Here is an 18,396-nt window from a genome sequence, read left to right as displayed (position 1 = left end):
AAAAAAAAAAAAAAAAAAAACACATCATAGTAAAACCAATACCTTCTCAGCTTCGCATCGAAGCTAAAAGGGAAAATTATTATTATTTATTAATTTAGGATTAAATGGTAAAAATAAATTAAAATTTAACTTTACATACCATAAATGTTTTTAATTAATAATAAATACTAAAAAATAATATATTTGTTAAAATAATTGTTTTTAATGACCGTATTATAAATTTTATTTAATATAGAAATATTGGAGGTAATTGATTTTGTTAAAGATCAACCAAATAGTGAAATAGCTAAGCAAAATGGCATACGTGTATTCATACTTATATCAAGTATATTAACATGGGCTTTCACACAAAAAAAAAATGTAATATACAGTATAACATAGTTTTTATTTAAATTACTTAATTTAACATAATTTTGTTTAAAAAATAGAACATAAACCCAATTACTCAAAACGATTACTTAAAAAGAATTTACCATCCTAATTACAAAAAATTTTATGACTTGGAAAACTACATACTGCTGCTAAATGATTTAGTATGATTGTTTAAAAAAAAATTATTTTATTAATTTAATAAAACTTATACAGTATAAAGGATATTTCTATGGGATAATACTTGCACCAGGAATAGTTTATGGCCAAGGAGAACATGCATTAGAATACATATTATCAACAGCTTTTAATGAGAAAGAGCAGTTTATGATACCAGAAATTAATAATAATTTACCTATTATACATGTTAAAAATCTAGCTAGGTCTACATGAATATAAGCTCAGTTGCTGATTATTTAAGCAGGTACTAATCATTTTCTATTTTAGAATTGTTAGAAATTTGGTAAATCACTATGATAAAATAGTGCAACCATATATAATTGGAGTGGAGACATCTAAATTTAGTCTCAGTAATATAACAGAAGCCATAAGAGATGAAGTAAATAAAGAAGAATATATATATTGTGATTATAGCTGCTTATTTATTAATAAAAAAGTCACAGTAAGTTTATATTTGTGTTTATGAAAAATAAGCCAAAATTAAAACAAAGACAATTTTTTTTTATATTTTTAGTTTTCTTTGAAAGTGATATTAGCCTTTAGAAAATTCAACAATGTAGATATTGTACATAGTTTTTTTTATTATAGTTATTTGAAATCTTTTATTTAATTTAATTTTAATCTGAAAACATTTTTTACTTAGCATTAATAAATTATCATAATGAGACATATTTCCCATTTATTTAATGGGATTTAAAAACCAAATTTCGAATTTAATAATTTAAAATAATTAAGTATTAGATAGCTTTTGATGTAAAAAAATACAATTAAGTTATACCTTTCTTGTATTATTTTTAGCAAAAAATTTATGACATGATAACAATTTCTCTTCAAGTAGTACCATTAATTGATGATTACATCATAAATATACTAAATTTAGAAGAACTTAATTTACATAAATTTAACAAAGCTAAACAGCTCATTACAGAATACTTAATTGAACAAAACTTACAAGTAAGCATTAATAATATGTAAATAACATTTTATGTCTTTTTCATTACTAAGTTTTTATACTAAAATAAATTATGATTAATTCATTAGAATACCAAGTCAAAGTTAAATTCTGTAAATTTCTTATAGTTTTTCTTAGCAATATGATAAAATTGATTATAAGATCAGTTTTAAAAATGCTTTGTTTAGGCAAAAAAAATTGTAATCAACGGTCCATATGGAACTTCTGATATGTCAAAAAAAATTGCAATGATATACAACTTAGATTGCATAGATATTTCATCACTCAGCGAAGAATTTTTGTTTTTAAAAGTAAAGTATTAATACAAAAATATATTTTTTTAACTTTTAAATTCTATTGAAAATCATCTATAGAAAGAAGATCATAGTCTGATATACAGAAATAGATTAATGGTATGTGGATAATAAAATTAAATATTAAAAATGTTTATCATGAAATATTTTATGAATTAAAAAGTATTGGGAAGGGAGGTGTATACTCTTATTTGAAGATTAATTATATTACAAATTTTAACTTACCTTACATAGTTAGAAAAGGCATAATTTAAATTTTATACATGAAGAAGTTTGTAGAGATTTATTGCATTGAATAAGCACTATATAAAATAATTAGATAATATCAATTTTTCAAGAAGTATCTATGAAAGGTTCAGTTTGACATTTATTCAATGATATGATTAAAAGACTCGTGATTTTCCACAAAATTATCAATTTGCAATGAATAGCAGAATAATTATGAAATGTGCTAGAATTTAAACATTAATCATATTTTAGTTTTTTATTGACCATTAAACTTTAAATAATTATGAACAGGAAAACGAAATTAGTAATACTGCATCAATTATTAATAAAAAAAAATGTATATCAAATTCAACATATACATTAAATATGGATTCAAGAAGTAATATTAAATATGATGAAATTGAAAATATTAATCAAGATATACATAGAATCAAAGAAATAATAAAAGAACAAAAAAAGTACTTTAAAGATCATGGTCAAATTGATGACAAGTATCTCATTCCGTGAGTCTTAAAAAATTCTGTAAAATTTTATTCTATTTTGTTTAACTTAACTGAGATTTTAAAATAAAACATTATTATGTTAAGATAAATTTAAAAACGAAAAAAATTTAATTATTAATATTTTATAGACTTTCATTTTTTGATAGGTTCATCATTTTTATATTCCACACAAAGTGTAATAAACTTTGGTCTAATTAGAGAAAACTAGGGTATATGTTGAATGTTATAAGTATGGTCACATAATATTTAACCTAATGTAACATACTCAATTTTAACTATTTTTGTATAAATCAAAAACTAAATTGAAATTTAAGATATATTTTACACAAAAACAAGATTAATTTGGTGAAATATTAAATTACATACTTATAATAAAAATTTTTAAAAAATCTCAAATGTTCCGTTTTGTACCTACATTGGGTTAAAATGGGACAAGATGTTTTTTTAAAATACTTTATTTTATTTACTAAACAGGTTTCAGAGATATTTATTTAAATTTCTAAGCTTTGTTGTTTGAATTTGAGTTCAATATGAACCAAGTATGTTAATTAATAAAAACCAAAGACTAACAATCGCTATTTTATTTATAATAAGCAAATGTAAAACTAAAGATTAAATGTAATATTAAATTAATTTTGTTAAATTATTTATGAAAAATCTTTGTCACTTAAAAATATGCAAGTTAAAAATTACAAAAATTACAAAAATAACAACAATAATAATAATACCCCTGATATATTTCACCTTTCCAGACAAACATTTGATTTTCAACATTTTAGAGAAAGAATAAGTATTCAATATAATTATATATTTATATTTATATCAATTATAAATTTGATGTATATTAAATATATAATACTATTTAATAACAATAATTGTTTTCAATTTGTATAATTATTATAAATTTGATAATAGAACAATATAAGTTATTTCATTAATAACAAAATTGTGAAAATATAAAAATATAAAAATAATATAGTATAATGATTTTTTTCTTTAAAAAATAATCATACATATACTATAATTTATAAGTTTTGTAATACAGATTGATAAAACAAAAATTATACAGTCACAAGGCTAAATATAGAGGCTATATAATTAGTAATTACCCTGAAACCATTAAACAAGCTCAAGTAATATTTGAATCAAAAGAGCTAAATCAATCCATTAAGACATATTCAGATATATTTCCAAGTATAAAAAATAAATAAATATGTATAAAAAAATTATAGTTTAATGTAATAATTTATTTATTAAACAATCATAAATAATTATTATTTTAGCTATAATAGTAAACATAGTAATGACTAAAACTTCAATTGAACAGAAAAATATACACAATGAATATTTGGTTTCAAGCTTAAAAGAAAATAATTGGTTTACCAAAGATTTTAAATTAAATGAAGAGGATATATTGAAATTTATTAGAAACCAAGAGTAATATTTTTTAATTAAAAAAGTCTAAGGAACAAAACTTAAGTTATGATGAATATTAATAGCAATTTGGAAGTATGGAAAAATCGTGACGTCGTAAAATATCTAGAGTTGAAATATAAACCAGTTGTATACAATAAGTGCTTAACAATAGATTTAAATAACCCAACATTACTAGCTTCAGAAGATTTTGATGAAGTATTAGAATCAATTAAACAGAATATTCCAATAGATACTGGAGATAAAAATTGTAATTAAATAAGTATAAAAGTGATTTAAAGCAAATATATTAATTTTAATATAGTTTTTGCTTTAAGTATTAGTAGAATAAAATGTAAACCATTTGTTATTTCTGATAAAATTTTTTAAATAGATGATATTGATGACATAAAAAATATGATAAATAAAGTAAATGAAGTTATAAAATATGATCCAATTGAATTATTGAAAAATCCAAATTTTGATCATAAAAAAAACACTAAAGTAGAAATGGTATTAAAATAAAGTGTATTAAAAAAATAATGACATTAAAAAAAAATTAAGTCAGCAGATTTTTTAAGTCAAAAACAAAAAGAAAAAGAAGGAAAATTATTATTAAATAATGCCAAACTCGTGAACTTCATAATCCAAAGTGTTAACCCAATATTAGTCCCAGGAATAGTTGATATTATTCAAAAGAAACCTTCAGATCCAGTTGACTTTTTAGTAAGACTAACTAAAGAATATATTTATAGCTTTTTTTCATAGAAACAAAACATTTAGATATTTTAACAAGAGACACTAAAGGATTTTAATAAAATAGAAAGTGTCATCATAGATGCTCTGTGATGACACTTTTCAATTAAGCGATAACTAAATAATAATTGATATTTATTATTTCTGTATACCAAGGTTAACTGTCACAAGTTTACTTTTTTTTTTTTTTAACTCTGTACATATAATTTGTACACAATGTTATTAAATAAAACAATATGAGGGATTTCTGTAAATATTTCATTGTATTCTAAAGCATACAAAATGCTTTTAAGCTTTTCCTAGCAAAATAATTACTTAAATTGTATTATTACTTGCAAATTTATATTAATTTCTTATAAAAATTTCTAGGCAGAATATATTTATAAAAATAATAAGTATGAACCGTGTGTTTCTTCATTATCTAAGAAAAAATGTTATACAAAATCAACATCAACAAGTTTTAATTGATTGGAAATCTAAAAATTTTAATTTATTTTAAGGTACATTGTATTATACTAGTTAGTAATAATAATAGTGTGAATTGAATTATTTATATAGTACTATAATTGCATGCTTGTAATTGTTATATCAATAAATTGAAATAGAAATATTTGATATTTATATTACCTAGGATCTCCTTTTTTCCATTTTTTCATCTTATCAGCAAATTCAGAAAATGTCATTGGGCTAGGACGACTTAATGGTTTGAAAGTTAAAGTTGGAGTAATTTTTTTTTGGTCATAATATTTAAATCTATGATTTGATGAAATCATGACATTACAACATATTGAACTCATATGTTTTTGTAGATAATCAATATCCCAGTTCAATGCACTGGATATCAATTGTGATCCTTTAATTAAAACTGGTTTCTGTAATATAAAATTTAATTCTGTAAAATTAAAATAACTAGACACAATATTTATTTATAATTGAAATAAAAAATAAAAAACTCAAAAGAAACTAATACATTTTGTTACTAATATTGTGTTAGTAAATGTTTTAAAAACAAAAAATATAATGTCTGTAATTGTCATATTTTATATGTAAATTGTTGCTTTCAATCAATTACTCAGTAAGTATACTAAACATTCACATAGTTACAGTTTGAATGAAAAACTAATAAAAATTAACTATAAAAAAAGCTCACATAAAAATTGATTAGTGAAAAATTTGTTTGACAGTAAAATACAAATACATTATGTAAAAAAAAATTATTTTGAATTTGAAAAACTAATATTAAAAAAAAGTATTATATTTAAGAATATTTAACAAAATACAACACAAAAAATAGAAAAATGTTATTATATTCTCAAAAAAAAAAATATTTTGTAAAAACAATATCAATTATTAGATTTTAAATAAACATAAATCATTACCTTATTTATAATTTTTTTCTAAAATATTAAAAAAGTAGCAAATTATTGCAACTATATAGCTGTTATATTGATAAAGAATATTTATATAATTACTGCTGTTTATTTTAAAATAAAATAAAAATATATTAATATTAATTAATACTCTTTTAAAATAATATTTAAAATTAAACTTGTGAAATGTTAAATAAATAATAATTTGAATAAAATATGTTATAAGTTGTTAATTTTAGTACTTCAACTTACATTATTACACAAGTAGGAGTCTAATTTCGGATCATCATGTTGCAAAACCGGTATTTTTCCTAATTTTATATTATATTTTCTTAATTGACTATTATTCCACTCTGCCATTTACTCAACAGACGTATGTACTTGGTAGAATTAATATTTAATAGGAACTCATATAGATATGAGATTAAAGAGATATAAAAAATAATATTTATATCATACTGCTCAACGTTCACATTAGTATCATTTTTAAGTATTAACTACAATGCAAAATCCCATGGTCTACGTGCGAAAACTCACACAAACAATTTATTTACTAAAATGATGTTCGGGACGACTTAGAAATATAAACTATAGAAATGTATCTATGTTCTTTTAAATCCTTTTTCCAACAAGAACACAGATATAGATAATACAAGTTTATTATCTATATCTGTGAGATATCTATCGTGAACACAAAGACAAAATATGATAACGGTATCATTTAAAAAATGGTGAATGAAAAATAATTTTTTCAATTAATTAGGAAATATGTTTCATTGGGTTACTAATGAATTTACTTTGATAATAATACAAGAATTCGTTTTATAGCGCTAGTACTATGAAAAAATCCTAACAATAGAAGTTTTTCATTTATTTTTATTTGTTTATTAAGAAAATGCTTTAATTTACAATAAAATATTATGTAGTGGAAGTATAATTTAGGGTTATTACAAGATATTCAATTTTTATAAGTGAAATTAAGATGTCAGATATATTTAAATCAGCCTTAGACTACTTTAGTAGTAGTTTCTCAATTGATGATAATGATTATGTTGGCTCTAATGTTGAACTTGGTAGTGTTAAACTTAAGATTAAAAGACTTGTAGCAGAAGGTAATCAAAGATAATAAATTAGTACTAAAAAATTGAATTAATTAATTTACTTAATAGGAGGATCAGGCATGGTCTTTATTGCACAAGCTCAAGATACTAGTAAAGATTATGCATTAAAGGTTAGTATACCTTTTAGTTCATTTAAAATTTATTAATGTATATTTTAACGTCCTCCCTTGTAAACTACTACTTGTGTTAGTGTATGGAAAAAACTATATATCTCGGCATAACAGAATCAAAATCCAATTCTTGTACAATAAAGTTCCAAACAAACTATACTGACTGCCTAAAATTTTGAAAAATAATACGTGATTAATATAATGCATAATTTTTTTTAGAAATTATTAGCTGGAGATGATGTTGCTGATAAAGCTATTTTAAATGAAATTAATGTACTTGTATGTATTTCTGATTTTATTTTGTTTTGTAATGTTCATAGTAAATGTTTTATTTTGTAGAAAAAATTATCTGGACACCCAAACATAATTCATTTTATATCTGCTGCGTTTACTAGCAAAGTTGATTCTCTAAAAGGATCTAATGAATATCTTATATTGACAGAATTTTGTTCTGGTTGGTAACATTATTTGATTTACTTTTTTTTCAGTTATTTATGTTTGCCTTTTTATGTTCTTTTAGGTGGTAATATAGCAGAGTTACTATCTTCTAGAAAGAAACCCCTAAATTCAAGTGTTGTTACATCAGTTTTCTATCAAATGTGTTCAGCAACTCGACATATGCACTGCCAAAGTCCACCAATTATTCATAGAGATTTGAAGGTTAAATAATATTTTAATAGCTGCTTAAAGTTATATTGAGGGTGGTATTTCTATTACAGATTGAAAATTTTTTAATCAGTGATGATGGTAAAATTAAGTTGTGTGATTTTGGAAGTTGTACGACAAAAGTTTACAAGCCAGATGAAAGTTGGACTGCACAACAAAGAGCTCTCTTAGAAGATAAAGTAATATCTCCAATTTTATTAACATTTTCTTCATTTCTATAAAAAGTAAAACATTTAAATGGAAATTTAATTGTAAAATGACATAATAATTCTTTATAATTATTATTTTTAATCTAAATAAATAAAATGAGACTGTATCAAGAATACGATGCTGAAAATTTTATGATACATTTATTAATTCTTCAATTGTAAGTTATATAATATCATATTCATCTTTTTTACAATTATATTTATTTACGTAAAAAAGGGGAAATTAGGTATATGAATTCATTTAAAATTTTGTTCTTTGAAAATGCTCAATATGAAGATTTTTTCTCTTACAAAAAAAAATTGGTAGTTTTTTTCTACTTTTTATTTATAGTTTAATTTGATAGCAGTAGAATCTTAAAATGATATCCTTTTAGTGAAATTTTTTTGTTTTGCTAGAATGAATATACCTATTTCTGTTTATTTATTAGAGAGATAGAAATGTATAACTCTTTTTTGTTCTCCTGAATAATTTAAGTGGGCTACTACTCTTTTCATCCTGTGCCCTTCATATATTACAAACCTATATTCCCTAATATTCGTTGTAGTAACTATAAAAGTAATTTTATTTTTAAATAGTTAATTTCAATAATTATATTTCAGCTTAATTTATGTACAACGCCTATGTATAGAGCCCCAGAAATGATAGATACCTGGTCAAATTTTGAAATTGGTTCTGCTGTCGATGTTTGGGCTCTAGGATGTGTGTGTTATGCTCTGTGTTTTAATAAACATCCTTTTGAAGATTCTAATAAACTAGCAATCATAAATGGAAGATTTGTAATTCCCACAATGGAAAATATTTACCAGGAATTTCTTTCAATTATAAGTAAATTTTTTATTTTATATTATAATTTTATTTAAAAATAAAATGTATTAGTTGATATTTTATTATCTTATAGGAGTATAAAAAATGTTATTTATTGTGTAAAAATAAATAAATACATTAAGAATTGGACTTTATATCTGTTGTTTATTAAATTAATTAATATAATTGTAAAACAAATATTTAGTGCCCTTTAAATTTTCTTTAAAAAACCAGTTAAATTAAAATTTAAGGTATTTTTGTTTATTATCAACAGATGGAAATGTTTATTTTTATTTAAGCAATATTAATTGATTCATTTTTTTTTTTCTAAAGAGGGTTGTCTGCAACCAGATCCTTCATTAAGAATGTCAGTTTTTGAAACTTATCAACTTGTTGAGCGCATATTAGAAGCATATAAAATAAATATAGAACCACTAGATGTCATAAAACTAAAATCAGAAGGAAAACCTGTAGAATCTATTGTAGGCATTGATACAAATATTTCACAACAACAACAGCTCCCACAACTGGCTACTATTAAGTATTTATTGTAATATTTTAAATGTATCATACACAATAAAATATGATTTTGTCATTTTAGGCAATTCCCTTCATCCATTCAAACATCTAGCCTATTTTCTCAAATTCGTGGTGGAGCTGGTAGTTTTTTAAAAAATTTAAAAGATACTTCTAGTAAAGTAATACAAACCGTTCAATCGTAAGTGATATTAAAATTTATATTATTATTTTACATTTATCTTATAACATATTTTGATTTAGGTCTGTTAATGTAAAAGGTAATTTAGAAATGATTTACATAACTTCGAAATTGGCTGTGTTAACTATTCCTCAAGATACTAATGCAGAAATATTGGCATTATATCTTGATAATCGACATTGTCGTCTTTATAATTTGTCAAGACAATCTTATCCTCGCAATATAGGTCAAACTATAGTATGTTATACATATTATTTCTTTATAAAATATACTTAAGAATCTTTCAACAGGTAATTGAAATTCATCCAAAAACAAATACATGTCCAACATTAAATGAAATTTATGGAGTGTGTGATGATATGTACAACTACTTAAAAAAAAGTTCTACTAACCTTTGCATTATTGCCCAATCGACTGTAATTAAATTTTAGAATTATTCATATTTAATTTAATTAACTTTGTGATTATTATTTAAAAATAGGAGAACAGCAATACTTGCACATTGATTACTTGTGCTTTTTTGTTGTATATGAATGTAGCTGACAATGTAGAAAATGCTTGTACAATATATGCTGTTAAGAAATCAGCACCAGTTCTTCAACCATCAGAATATAGGTGTTATTCTATACTTCATACAACAATTTTAAAAATAATTATAATAATCTATAGTAATATTATAGTTTATTTTCTTGTATTATATTACATTATTTTAATGTTTTAAATAGGTATTTAAACTACATTGCATCTGAACAAACTCATAATATAGATTCAATTAATATTAGACGATTATTAATTGAGCCAGTTCCTCTCTTTAATAAAAATCGGTAAATTTTTTATGCAATGTTGTACTAAACATTGTAAATATTATATATTTACATTAATTATGTATTACAGTGATGGATGCCGTCCATTTATTGAAATTTATGAAGGTTATAATAAAGTATTATCTACTGAACAGGAGTATGAAAAAATGTGTTCATATGATATTACTCAAGGAAAAGTAATAAACTGTTGCAAATATAATATTTTTTATTTTTTAATAAATATGTTATTTAGATAAATCTCACTCTTAAATATTTGCCTGCTGGGATTAGAAATGATATTACTCTCATTGCATATCATTCTAGACAAGTTCTTGGTCGTACGGTACCTATAAAAATGTTTCAAATTCAGTTTCATTCTGATTTTCTTATATTTCCTGATGGTGATGATGTTGTTGTTGATTTTAACAAGTTAATATTTTGATATAATATTGTATTGTTTTATTATATTATTTTGATCATTAATGTTTAGGAGTGAATTAGATTTTATATCTAGTTCTGACCATTATCAAAGTAATATGTTTCATGTGAAAATTGAAATAGAGCAACATAAAAATGGAATCTCAACACAGTACAAAATGCGTGATAATAATAGAAAAATTAATGTATTATTTTCAACCGAAAATGAGAAAGCACAGTTTCTAGAATTATTCCCACATAGTAATGAACTCTCTAAACAAATAGCTAATCATGTTTTATCATCACAAGTAAAGTGTTTTATTTTTCTTATAAAAATTTTGTTCTTAATTTTTATATTTTATTTAAGGAAACAAATACTACCACTTCCAGGGTTCCCCCTTCTAAATCAAGCAAATCACCTGTAGTTGATAAAAAAGAAATCAAGCCTGCTGAAGGTCTATTATTAAATTTATCATCCATGTCAATTGAAGATGAGCCAGTAAAAGAAAAGCAAAAAAACATTTTTGATCTCTTGGAATCTGGTAATGATAAGACTGATATTTCTAAAGATTTATTTGAAGGATTCTCAGAAGCTACTTCTAAAAATGATATATTTGACCCATTTGTTTCAAAAATTAAATCAAAAGTAAATATATATTAGTTGTAAAAATTAATAAAAAATACACAATTTTCGGTTTTTTTAAATTTTATTTTAAACTTAGGAAGAGGATTTATTAAATTTGAATGAACAAAATATTGAAAAACCTGCTAATCTCTGGAGTAATAGATCTGTACCTTTAGATATTAGTAATACCAACTGTAAGTAAACTATTTTATTTCATTTGGAATATTGAGTTTCTTCAATTTGAAAATCCTATTAAACTAACTAATTTAAAAAGTATATCTTTCATTATTAAAAGTAAACAATTTTGATGTTTCTTCAGCTGTTAATGGTAACCAAATGTCAAATGGTAGTTTTACTTCTTCAAAATCCAATGTTGGTGATTTTGACTTTTTAAAAACTGATGATTGGATGAATTTTACCAGTTATTCACAAACTAGTAATACATCTTCATTATTTTTTTAATAAATTATATTCAATTATTATTTATTTTCATTTATTTGTACAGACAGTCCCACAAAAACATTTAAAACTCCCACTGAACCAAATTATAGTATTAATTTAGAAGAAGATACGAAGAATCCACCAAAACCAACATTTGGAAATGGTGATATTTTTGGTGATTTATTAGGAAGCCAAGGCTATAAATTCAATACAAAAACTAATTGTGGCCCAAAAACAATAAATGAATTACGGCGTGAAGACTTGGTCAAAGAAATTGATCCTGAAAAGTTAAAGGTAATCATAGTGATGCTACAACTAATTTATTTTATTTCCAATAAAAATAACATACCGGTACTGTAAAATTGTGTTAAACGCATTTTTTCTATTTTTGTAATTTATCTTATTCTTAAATAATCTCATTAACCTGTGTAATGATTCTAATAAATGAATATTTTTCTTTATATTAGTGTACGTGCAAATTGGAATCAACCTGTTTGATTACTACTGTATATAAGGAGCTTAGTTTAGAATCTTAGGGCAGAAGTACCAATTTTAATTCTGTTTCATTAAGCTATTTAGGCTTTCTTGTTTATATCCATTATTATTATTATTATTATTACTATTAATACTTAAAAAATTAATATAAAAGATATGTCAAATTTTTATTAAATTTAAAATATAAATTTTGTAGATAATAGAGTGGACCGAAGGAAAAAAAGGGAATATTAGAGCATTGCTTGGAACATTGCACACAGTTATATGGGAAGGTTCAGGATGGAATTGTAATCTTAGTAATTTAGTTAGTTATGCAGATGTTAAAAAAGCATATCGAAAAGCTTGTCTAGCTGTTCATCCAGATAAGGTATGAGCTAATATTTTTCAGTTCATTTATCATCTCATTATTAATTTTATTATTGAATATATTAGCAAACAGGAACAAGTAATGAAAACATCGCAAAATTAATATTTGTTGAATTGAACAATGCTTGGTCTGAATTTGATACCAAATCTAGCTAGTTAATACATGTTTCAAGGTGTTAAAGATTTATATTAAATGTTTTGTAATGGTACAGAAATATACTAATAAAATTATAGGTACTTTATTTTGTTTCTTTAATTCTCATAAATTTGATTTTGTTAAATCAATTTTATATTAATTATTATATCATCACAATGTATTAATTATTATTATACTTTTTCGTCCACTACTTTTATCTAGTCCAAATTTTGCTCTCATTTATTATTTATTATAATGAACCATAAGTATTTTTATGTTATTCTATTCCATTTATTTGACAAAAAATATTTTAAGAAATAATTTTGACCGAGTATTTTATCAACCATGAACATATATTATTCTTTGGTGCTAATTATAGCATAGAATTTATTATCAATATGCAATTATATTTTGTTCCAATAATTTATATTCTTAAATATCCAATAATTGAGTCATTCCATTTTACTAAATTTATTGTAATTATTGTTACTTAATATATTGTCAGTTTACCTTATTTTTTTTTTAACTTGGTAAACATTATTATTTTAATATTATTATAATGGAGAAGTTTTTTATATTTTATTAATAGTAGTTTTCTTTTAAAATTATTTCGTTTTTGGAAATTTATTTACAAATAAACTGATTATTACTTATATTTGTATTTTTAGGTATATAATTGATAATCTATTTATTTCCACTTAATATAACCTTAATTCTAAAAAGTATGAAAATGGATATGATTGTATACCATGATAATGGTTTAGCGAGGTATATTTTTTATAAGAATGATTTAGAAAATATGGTATAAATATTAAAAACTGATTGCTTTGGTATATAAAATGATAATTATGAAATAAAAAATGTTGAATTAATATATCGTTACTTATACTGCAACAGTACATATCTCAAACTGACAAAATGAAATTTTTATAAATAATGATAAAAGTAGTTTTTATTAACACTTCTTTCTAGAAATTTTTTTATGACATTCACAAAAGCTTTCAACTATATTCATAGTTATGAAAATAATTTTTTTTCTATTCAAACGCGTATAATTTAAATTTGTCGATACGACGAATATATTTTTAATAAATGATGTATATTAATTTCTTATATATATATTACATAATATTTTATAAAATTAAGTTCACGTTTTTTAATGTCGTTTCAATACTAGTAATTATTTCATAAAAAATAACTGTTTAATTATTATTTATGGCACTATCCTACTTGAAAATCTACTTAAATATAAATGTATGACAATAAATTACCCTTAAAAAATTAATTTCAATTACAAAAACAAACAAATAATTAGCTACTGTATGTACATGTTAATTGGCTACTACAGTAGGTAGCAATTCAATGATATTGACTCAAAGAAAGTCCATTGGTTAAATATTAAAATAATCGATATAGTGGCCTCACAAAATTTCTATGGAATTGTCTGGCATATCTATCCCAATTCGTGTGCATTCCATAGCTATGACGGCTTCCACTATCTCCAATTCCAGCTATACTACCTGCACTGCTTACAGCACCTGATAACAACGGGCCGTGATTATTAATTAGGTGCATACAATCATGATCGACGCTGCTTCCTCCTCCTCCTTGATAGTCATGACCACTGTCTGAGCCGGTATATCCGCCATCGTTGACGTTTACGTTAGTGCTCTGCAATACTATAGGTAACAAGAATCGGCCAGTGGGCGCCGTGTCTCTTCTGCGTCTACGACCAGACTGAAGCAAACAATTTAATAACAATCTTTTCTTCAACTTCTTAATTTTGTTTTTTTTATGTATACGACCCTCAGGTGAATCATCTTCGTACTGTTGGAACTCAACAGCTTCACTTAAAGTAATGCATAATACAACAGCAAGTAAAGAAAGTAAAAACTGTAAATATACCACAAAAAAATAATCTATTAAAAATTTAACTTTCAGTAAAAATTTCGATTATTTTTTGGAACTAAAATTATGAAAAATGTTACTAATAGTTTATATAGTTTATTATTAAAAAAATTATTATTTTAATTTGTTTACAATGACACTGGTAAGTAATTATTTAAAGAATGTTACTCAGAGGTGTGAACATAATATAATTTCAGTACCCCAGAATTTTCGTTTTAGTTGTACCCATGATAACAACATTGATTTTAAATATTTATAATAAAAATAAATAACAGTTACTATAACATTTTATATTTTATTTTAAATAGTACAATAAGAAGAGATATTTTATTGTCTCTCTTAGTTTTTTAAATTAAACCAGTAAAAGGGTACTTAGAAAGTATGAGGACAATAAAAACCTATTGTGAATTTGGTTTACTAAATAAAATAATTTTACATGTTCTATACTTATATTATCGTGTAATTTTGAATTTAATGTATATTCGTAGAACGTATTTTAAATGAATTTATTAATTTAAAATAATAGCATGGAAAATTATTATAATTACCTATTAAGAGACTAATAATTTATTTGATTAGCTATTATTTTTAATCGTTTCTTGCAAAAGGAAAAAAACTAGAGTTTCTAAAATTTGCCTAAATCTACGTACACTTATTTTAGTTCATGTTACTTCACTAAAAATGTTTTAGTGACATTGTGTTATATTAATAATTCATTAGTTAGTTTTATAGAATATTTTAAAATGATGTCTACATTAAGTAATTATTACTTGTCTTCGAAACAATGTTTTATTGAACAATACTAAAGTGTATCATAAGGAACGAAAATTTTGTGGGCATTTATCCTGATTTTTAAGTGACCTACATAAATTAGGCAATTATCATAAGGAGACTTACATTTTTTTCAGTCGCCATTTTTTTAATGAAAAATATCTACTTAAAAATGACGCGAAGTTAAGTATTCATATACAGGTGATGGTTAACTATGTCTCACATAATATCTTAAACAATACAAGTGTTATAACCAATTTTTGTTTTAATCATGATAGATCTTTGATGAAGTGTTTCATAAGAAAATTTAAATTTCTACCACCATTCTTTATGCTTAAAACTTGTAACAACTTCATATTTTAAAATGGCAACCCTATTTTTTTTACACCATTAGATTCAGTTTAATAAAAAAAAAATATTTTATTTTATTTAATATTAAATGCTCCACGGCTCTCTAAATTTTTGGGTTTATTAAGAAAAAATGATAACAGACTTGAACGTTATAGGTCGTATATCGATAAGCGCTATTCTGACTACTTGTGTTGACACAGTAAACCGGTAGCTCTTATCGCTACATAAAATAATAATGTGATCGTGTTGGAAAAACTACTGAATTTTTTTTATCGAATATCGTAAATTTTAATGTAGCGTATCTTATTTTAAATTCATAATTTAAAATTTTTTTTTGTATGACGAACAAAAATATAAAAAAATAGTATGGGCTTGCCATTTGAAAATCTGAAGTTGATATAATTTCTAAGTATAAGGGATAGAACTTTAATTCTTATTGTGAAAAAGCTCATCAAAGATATTACGTGAGACATAGTTAGCTAATCACTCTGTATATATTTATAATATTTTACCATAGAAGCATAGTTGCAAAGCTATTAGTTTTATTATACCGTGTTTTTTTATTTTTGTCCGTATACGCATTTACTCCACTCCTACTGAACCAATTTTGTTCAACGATACGTTAAAAGATTACAAAATGTATTAAGTTGAAGCTGTTAACGTCGAAATTTTATTGATAATATTTCGAACATTTGCCTTGCTGACGACATACTTTTTTTTTAATTCAACTATTAACTAAGGTGCTTTGGGGGTTTAAAAGTTATATATAAATGTTTTTCTTTTCAATTTCTGATAATGTTGCAAAAAAACTACTTTTTGAAACTTACATTAAAGAAAAGAAAAATTATCTGCAATTTCTAGAGGTTATCTAGAACATTAAAGCCAAAAACCATACAATTTTTCTATAAAATGGGCGATTTTGAAATGTTTTTCATAACAACGGAATACTATTCATAACTGAATCAAACTATAGATTATTTAATGTATTACTATATGATAAAAAATAGAAAGACGTTTTGACGACATTGCTTTCTATAAGTAATCGGCCTATAAAATCAAAAACAATGTAAGTTTAGAGAGATATTTAAATTTATTTTTTATTTGTTGCAAATACGAAGTGACTTTAATTACTGACGGACATTAATCAATAATAGTCTAAAAAATAGCTCAACTCCACTTTGTTGGATCCTTACTTTATTTTTTAAAATTTATTCTTCATTTTTAAAACCAATATTAGAAGGCAATCAATTTACTAATACGAAATAAAATTGCTTACTTGGGTATTTTTACTATAGAAATTTCGCCTTCTCTTACATCCCTTTAAGACTGCCCTTTTTTTAGTATTCATAATAAGTAATATACTAAAGTTAAATAGAAATACAATATATTATTATATTTCCATAGTTTTATAATATAGTCTACAAAAATTAAATTAAATTAAAAAAAAAGGAAAAATTATTTGAATGCATTAAAATTTAAATAGCGTATAATAATTTCAAGAGATATTATTGTACTGTTAGAAAAACTTACTAAATTCTTCATTGTTTTAATTTGCTACAATTAATTACTTTTTTAAAAAAAACTTTTCACAAATTTAACATGATTTAATCCATTTAAATCCAAAACATCCTCTTGTTCGGCTGTTCGAAGCACTTTTGCTTTCTAACACACGCGTGATCTTCTTTGCTTGACAACTTAGGTTGTTTAAGAATAAAAATTACAATACGTTTCACGTGTTTTGTGTCTTTGATACAAGTCCGTTATGTAAGTCTTTCCGTCGATTACAATCATATAAATACTAGTTTAACCCACGCAAGTTCTTTGGTGCTTGACCCAGTGACTTCAATAGTATGTTGTTACATCATTTGAATGATCCACAAAAAATATCAAAACATACTTATTTTTTATTGTTATGACTGATGAATTAAAAAGTAATTCAGTGTAACGAAATGGGTTTAGCACATTCACTGATGAAATTTATTAGTTCCCTTTTTTTGCGTCTTGTGCAAAACCGATTGAAATAAATTTTTTATTCTTTCACTTTCCATGTCCTATGATGTACCAAGTCACTTTGGGGACAAGTTTCCATGTCAGCGTCACTTTGCAATAGTTGCGAGTGGTATGTTTGTATAAAATCATGTAGGCGGATTGTCCTGAATTAACTATATAATAATAAACTAAATACTTGTCTTATATTCAAATGAATTCGATGTGTTTAAAAAACCAATTAGCATATCCCTATACGGTTCGACTCAATTGAAACGTGTATTGAAAATTGTTAAGAAATTTCAAAATTCAATGTAGGTAAACTTAGTACCGAATATATGAAATGTAATAAAATTAATTTTTTATTTGTTTCTTATGTAATT

At 23.5% G+C, this 18,396-nt stretch overlaps 4 protein-coding genes across 4 annotated transcripts in view; 2 read left to right on the top strand and 2 right to left on the bottom strand.

Annotated features, from left to right (window-relative positions):
* LOC126900465 (adenylate kinase 7-like) overlaps nucleotides 1-4,750 on the top strand; it is an 8,335-nt gene extending 3,585 nt beyond the window's left edge. The window contains exons 5-15 of the mRNA XM_050676184.1: nucleotides 236-360; nucleotides 429-533; nucleotides 586-752; nucleotides 817-991; nucleotides 1,348-1,503; nucleotides 1,690-1,812; nucleotides 2,335-2,546; nucleotides 3,592-3,740; nucleotides 3,830-3,983; nucleotides 4,046-4,230; nucleotides 4,354-4,750. Coding sequence (XP_050532141.1) covers nucleotides 236-360; nucleotides 429-533; nucleotides 586-752; nucleotides 817-991; nucleotides 1,348-1,503; nucleotides 1,690-1,812; nucleotides 2,335-2,546; nucleotides 3,592-3,740; nucleotides 3,830-3,983; nucleotides 4,046-4,230; nucleotides 4,354-4,484 — 1,682 coding nt within the window. The 3' untranslated portion in view covers nucleotides 4,485-4,750. The remainder of the gene's footprint in view (nucleotides 1-235; nucleotides 361-428; nucleotides 534-585; nucleotides 753-816; nucleotides 992-1,347; nucleotides 1,504-1,689; nucleotides 1,813-2,334; nucleotides 2,547-3,591; nucleotides 3,741-3,829; nucleotides 3,984-4,045; nucleotides 4,231-4,353) is intronic.
* LOC126900466 (hypoxia-inducible factor 1-alpha inhibitor) overlaps nucleotides 1-6,628 on the bottom strand; it is an 11,463-nt gene extending 4,835 nt beyond the window's left edge. Inside the window, exons 1-2 of the mRNA XM_050676186.1 lie at nucleotides 6,338-6,628; nucleotides 5,343-5,587 (exon numbers count right to left, since the gene is read on the bottom strand). Coding sequence (XP_050532143.1) covers nucleotides 5,343-5,587; nucleotides 6,338-6,445 — 353 coding nt within the window. The 5' untranslated portion in view covers nucleotides 6,446-6,628. The remainder of the gene's footprint in view (nucleotides 1-5,342; nucleotides 5,588-6,337) is intronic.
* Nucleotides 6,629-6,829: 201 nt separating this feature from the next.
* LOC126900464 (cyclin-G-associated kinase) lies at nucleotides 6,830-13,103 on the top strand. Its single transcript, XM_050676183.1, has 22 exons — nucleotides 6,830-7,197; nucleotides 7,255-7,316; nucleotides 7,536-7,595; nucleotides 7,656-7,770; nucleotides 7,837-7,976; nucleotides 8,036-8,161; nucleotides 8,792-9,017; nucleotides 9,330-9,537; nucleotides 9,598-9,714; nucleotides 9,777-9,951; nucleotides 10,005-10,130; nucleotides 10,196-10,329; nucleotides 10,440-10,538; nucleotides 10,609-10,714; nucleotides 10,771-10,946; nucleotides 11,008-11,242; nucleotides 11,302-11,580; nucleotides 11,657-11,753; nucleotides 11,879-11,995; nucleotides 12,065-12,294; nucleotides 12,692-12,862; nucleotides 12,928-13,103. The coding sequence occupies exons 1-22, from the start codon at nucleotides 7,068-7,070 to the stop codon at nucleotides 13,015-13,017; spliced, it is 3,219 nt and encodes a 1,072-aa protein (XP_050532140.1). The 5' UTR covers nucleotides 6,830-7,067; the 3' UTR covers nucleotides 13,018-13,103.
* Nucleotides 13,104-14,070: 967 nt separating this feature from the next.
* On the bottom strand, nucleotides 14,071-17,891 carry LOC126901672 (uncharacterized). The gene is made up of 2 exons (XM_050678329.1): nucleotides 17,558-17,891; nucleotides 14,071-14,890 (listed from the first exon to the last, which is right to left on the bottom strand). Exons 1-2 carry the CDS (start codon nucleotides 17,567-17,569, stop codon nucleotides 14,396-14,398), a joined length of 507 nt encoding a protein of 168 aa, XP_050534286.1. The 5' UTR covers nucleotides 17,570-17,891; the 3' UTR covers nucleotides 14,071-14,395.
* Between the last annotated feature and the right edge of the window lie 505 nt (nucleotides 17,892-18,396).

The sequence above is a fragment of the Daktulosphaira vitifoliae genome, unplaced genomic scaffold (assembly GCF_025091365.1).
Source record: "Daktulosphaira vitifoliae isolate Bord-2020 unplaced genomic scaffold, ASM2509136v1 Scaffold_3, whole genome shotgun sequence".
Classification (NCBI taxonomy): domain Eukaryota; kingdom Metazoa; phylum Arthropoda; class Insecta; order Hemiptera; family Phylloxeridae; genus Daktulosphaira; species Daktulosphaira vitifoliae.
The sequence above is the reverse complement of the archived record's forward strand: the minus strand, read 5'-3'. Positions and strand labels throughout refer to the sequence as shown.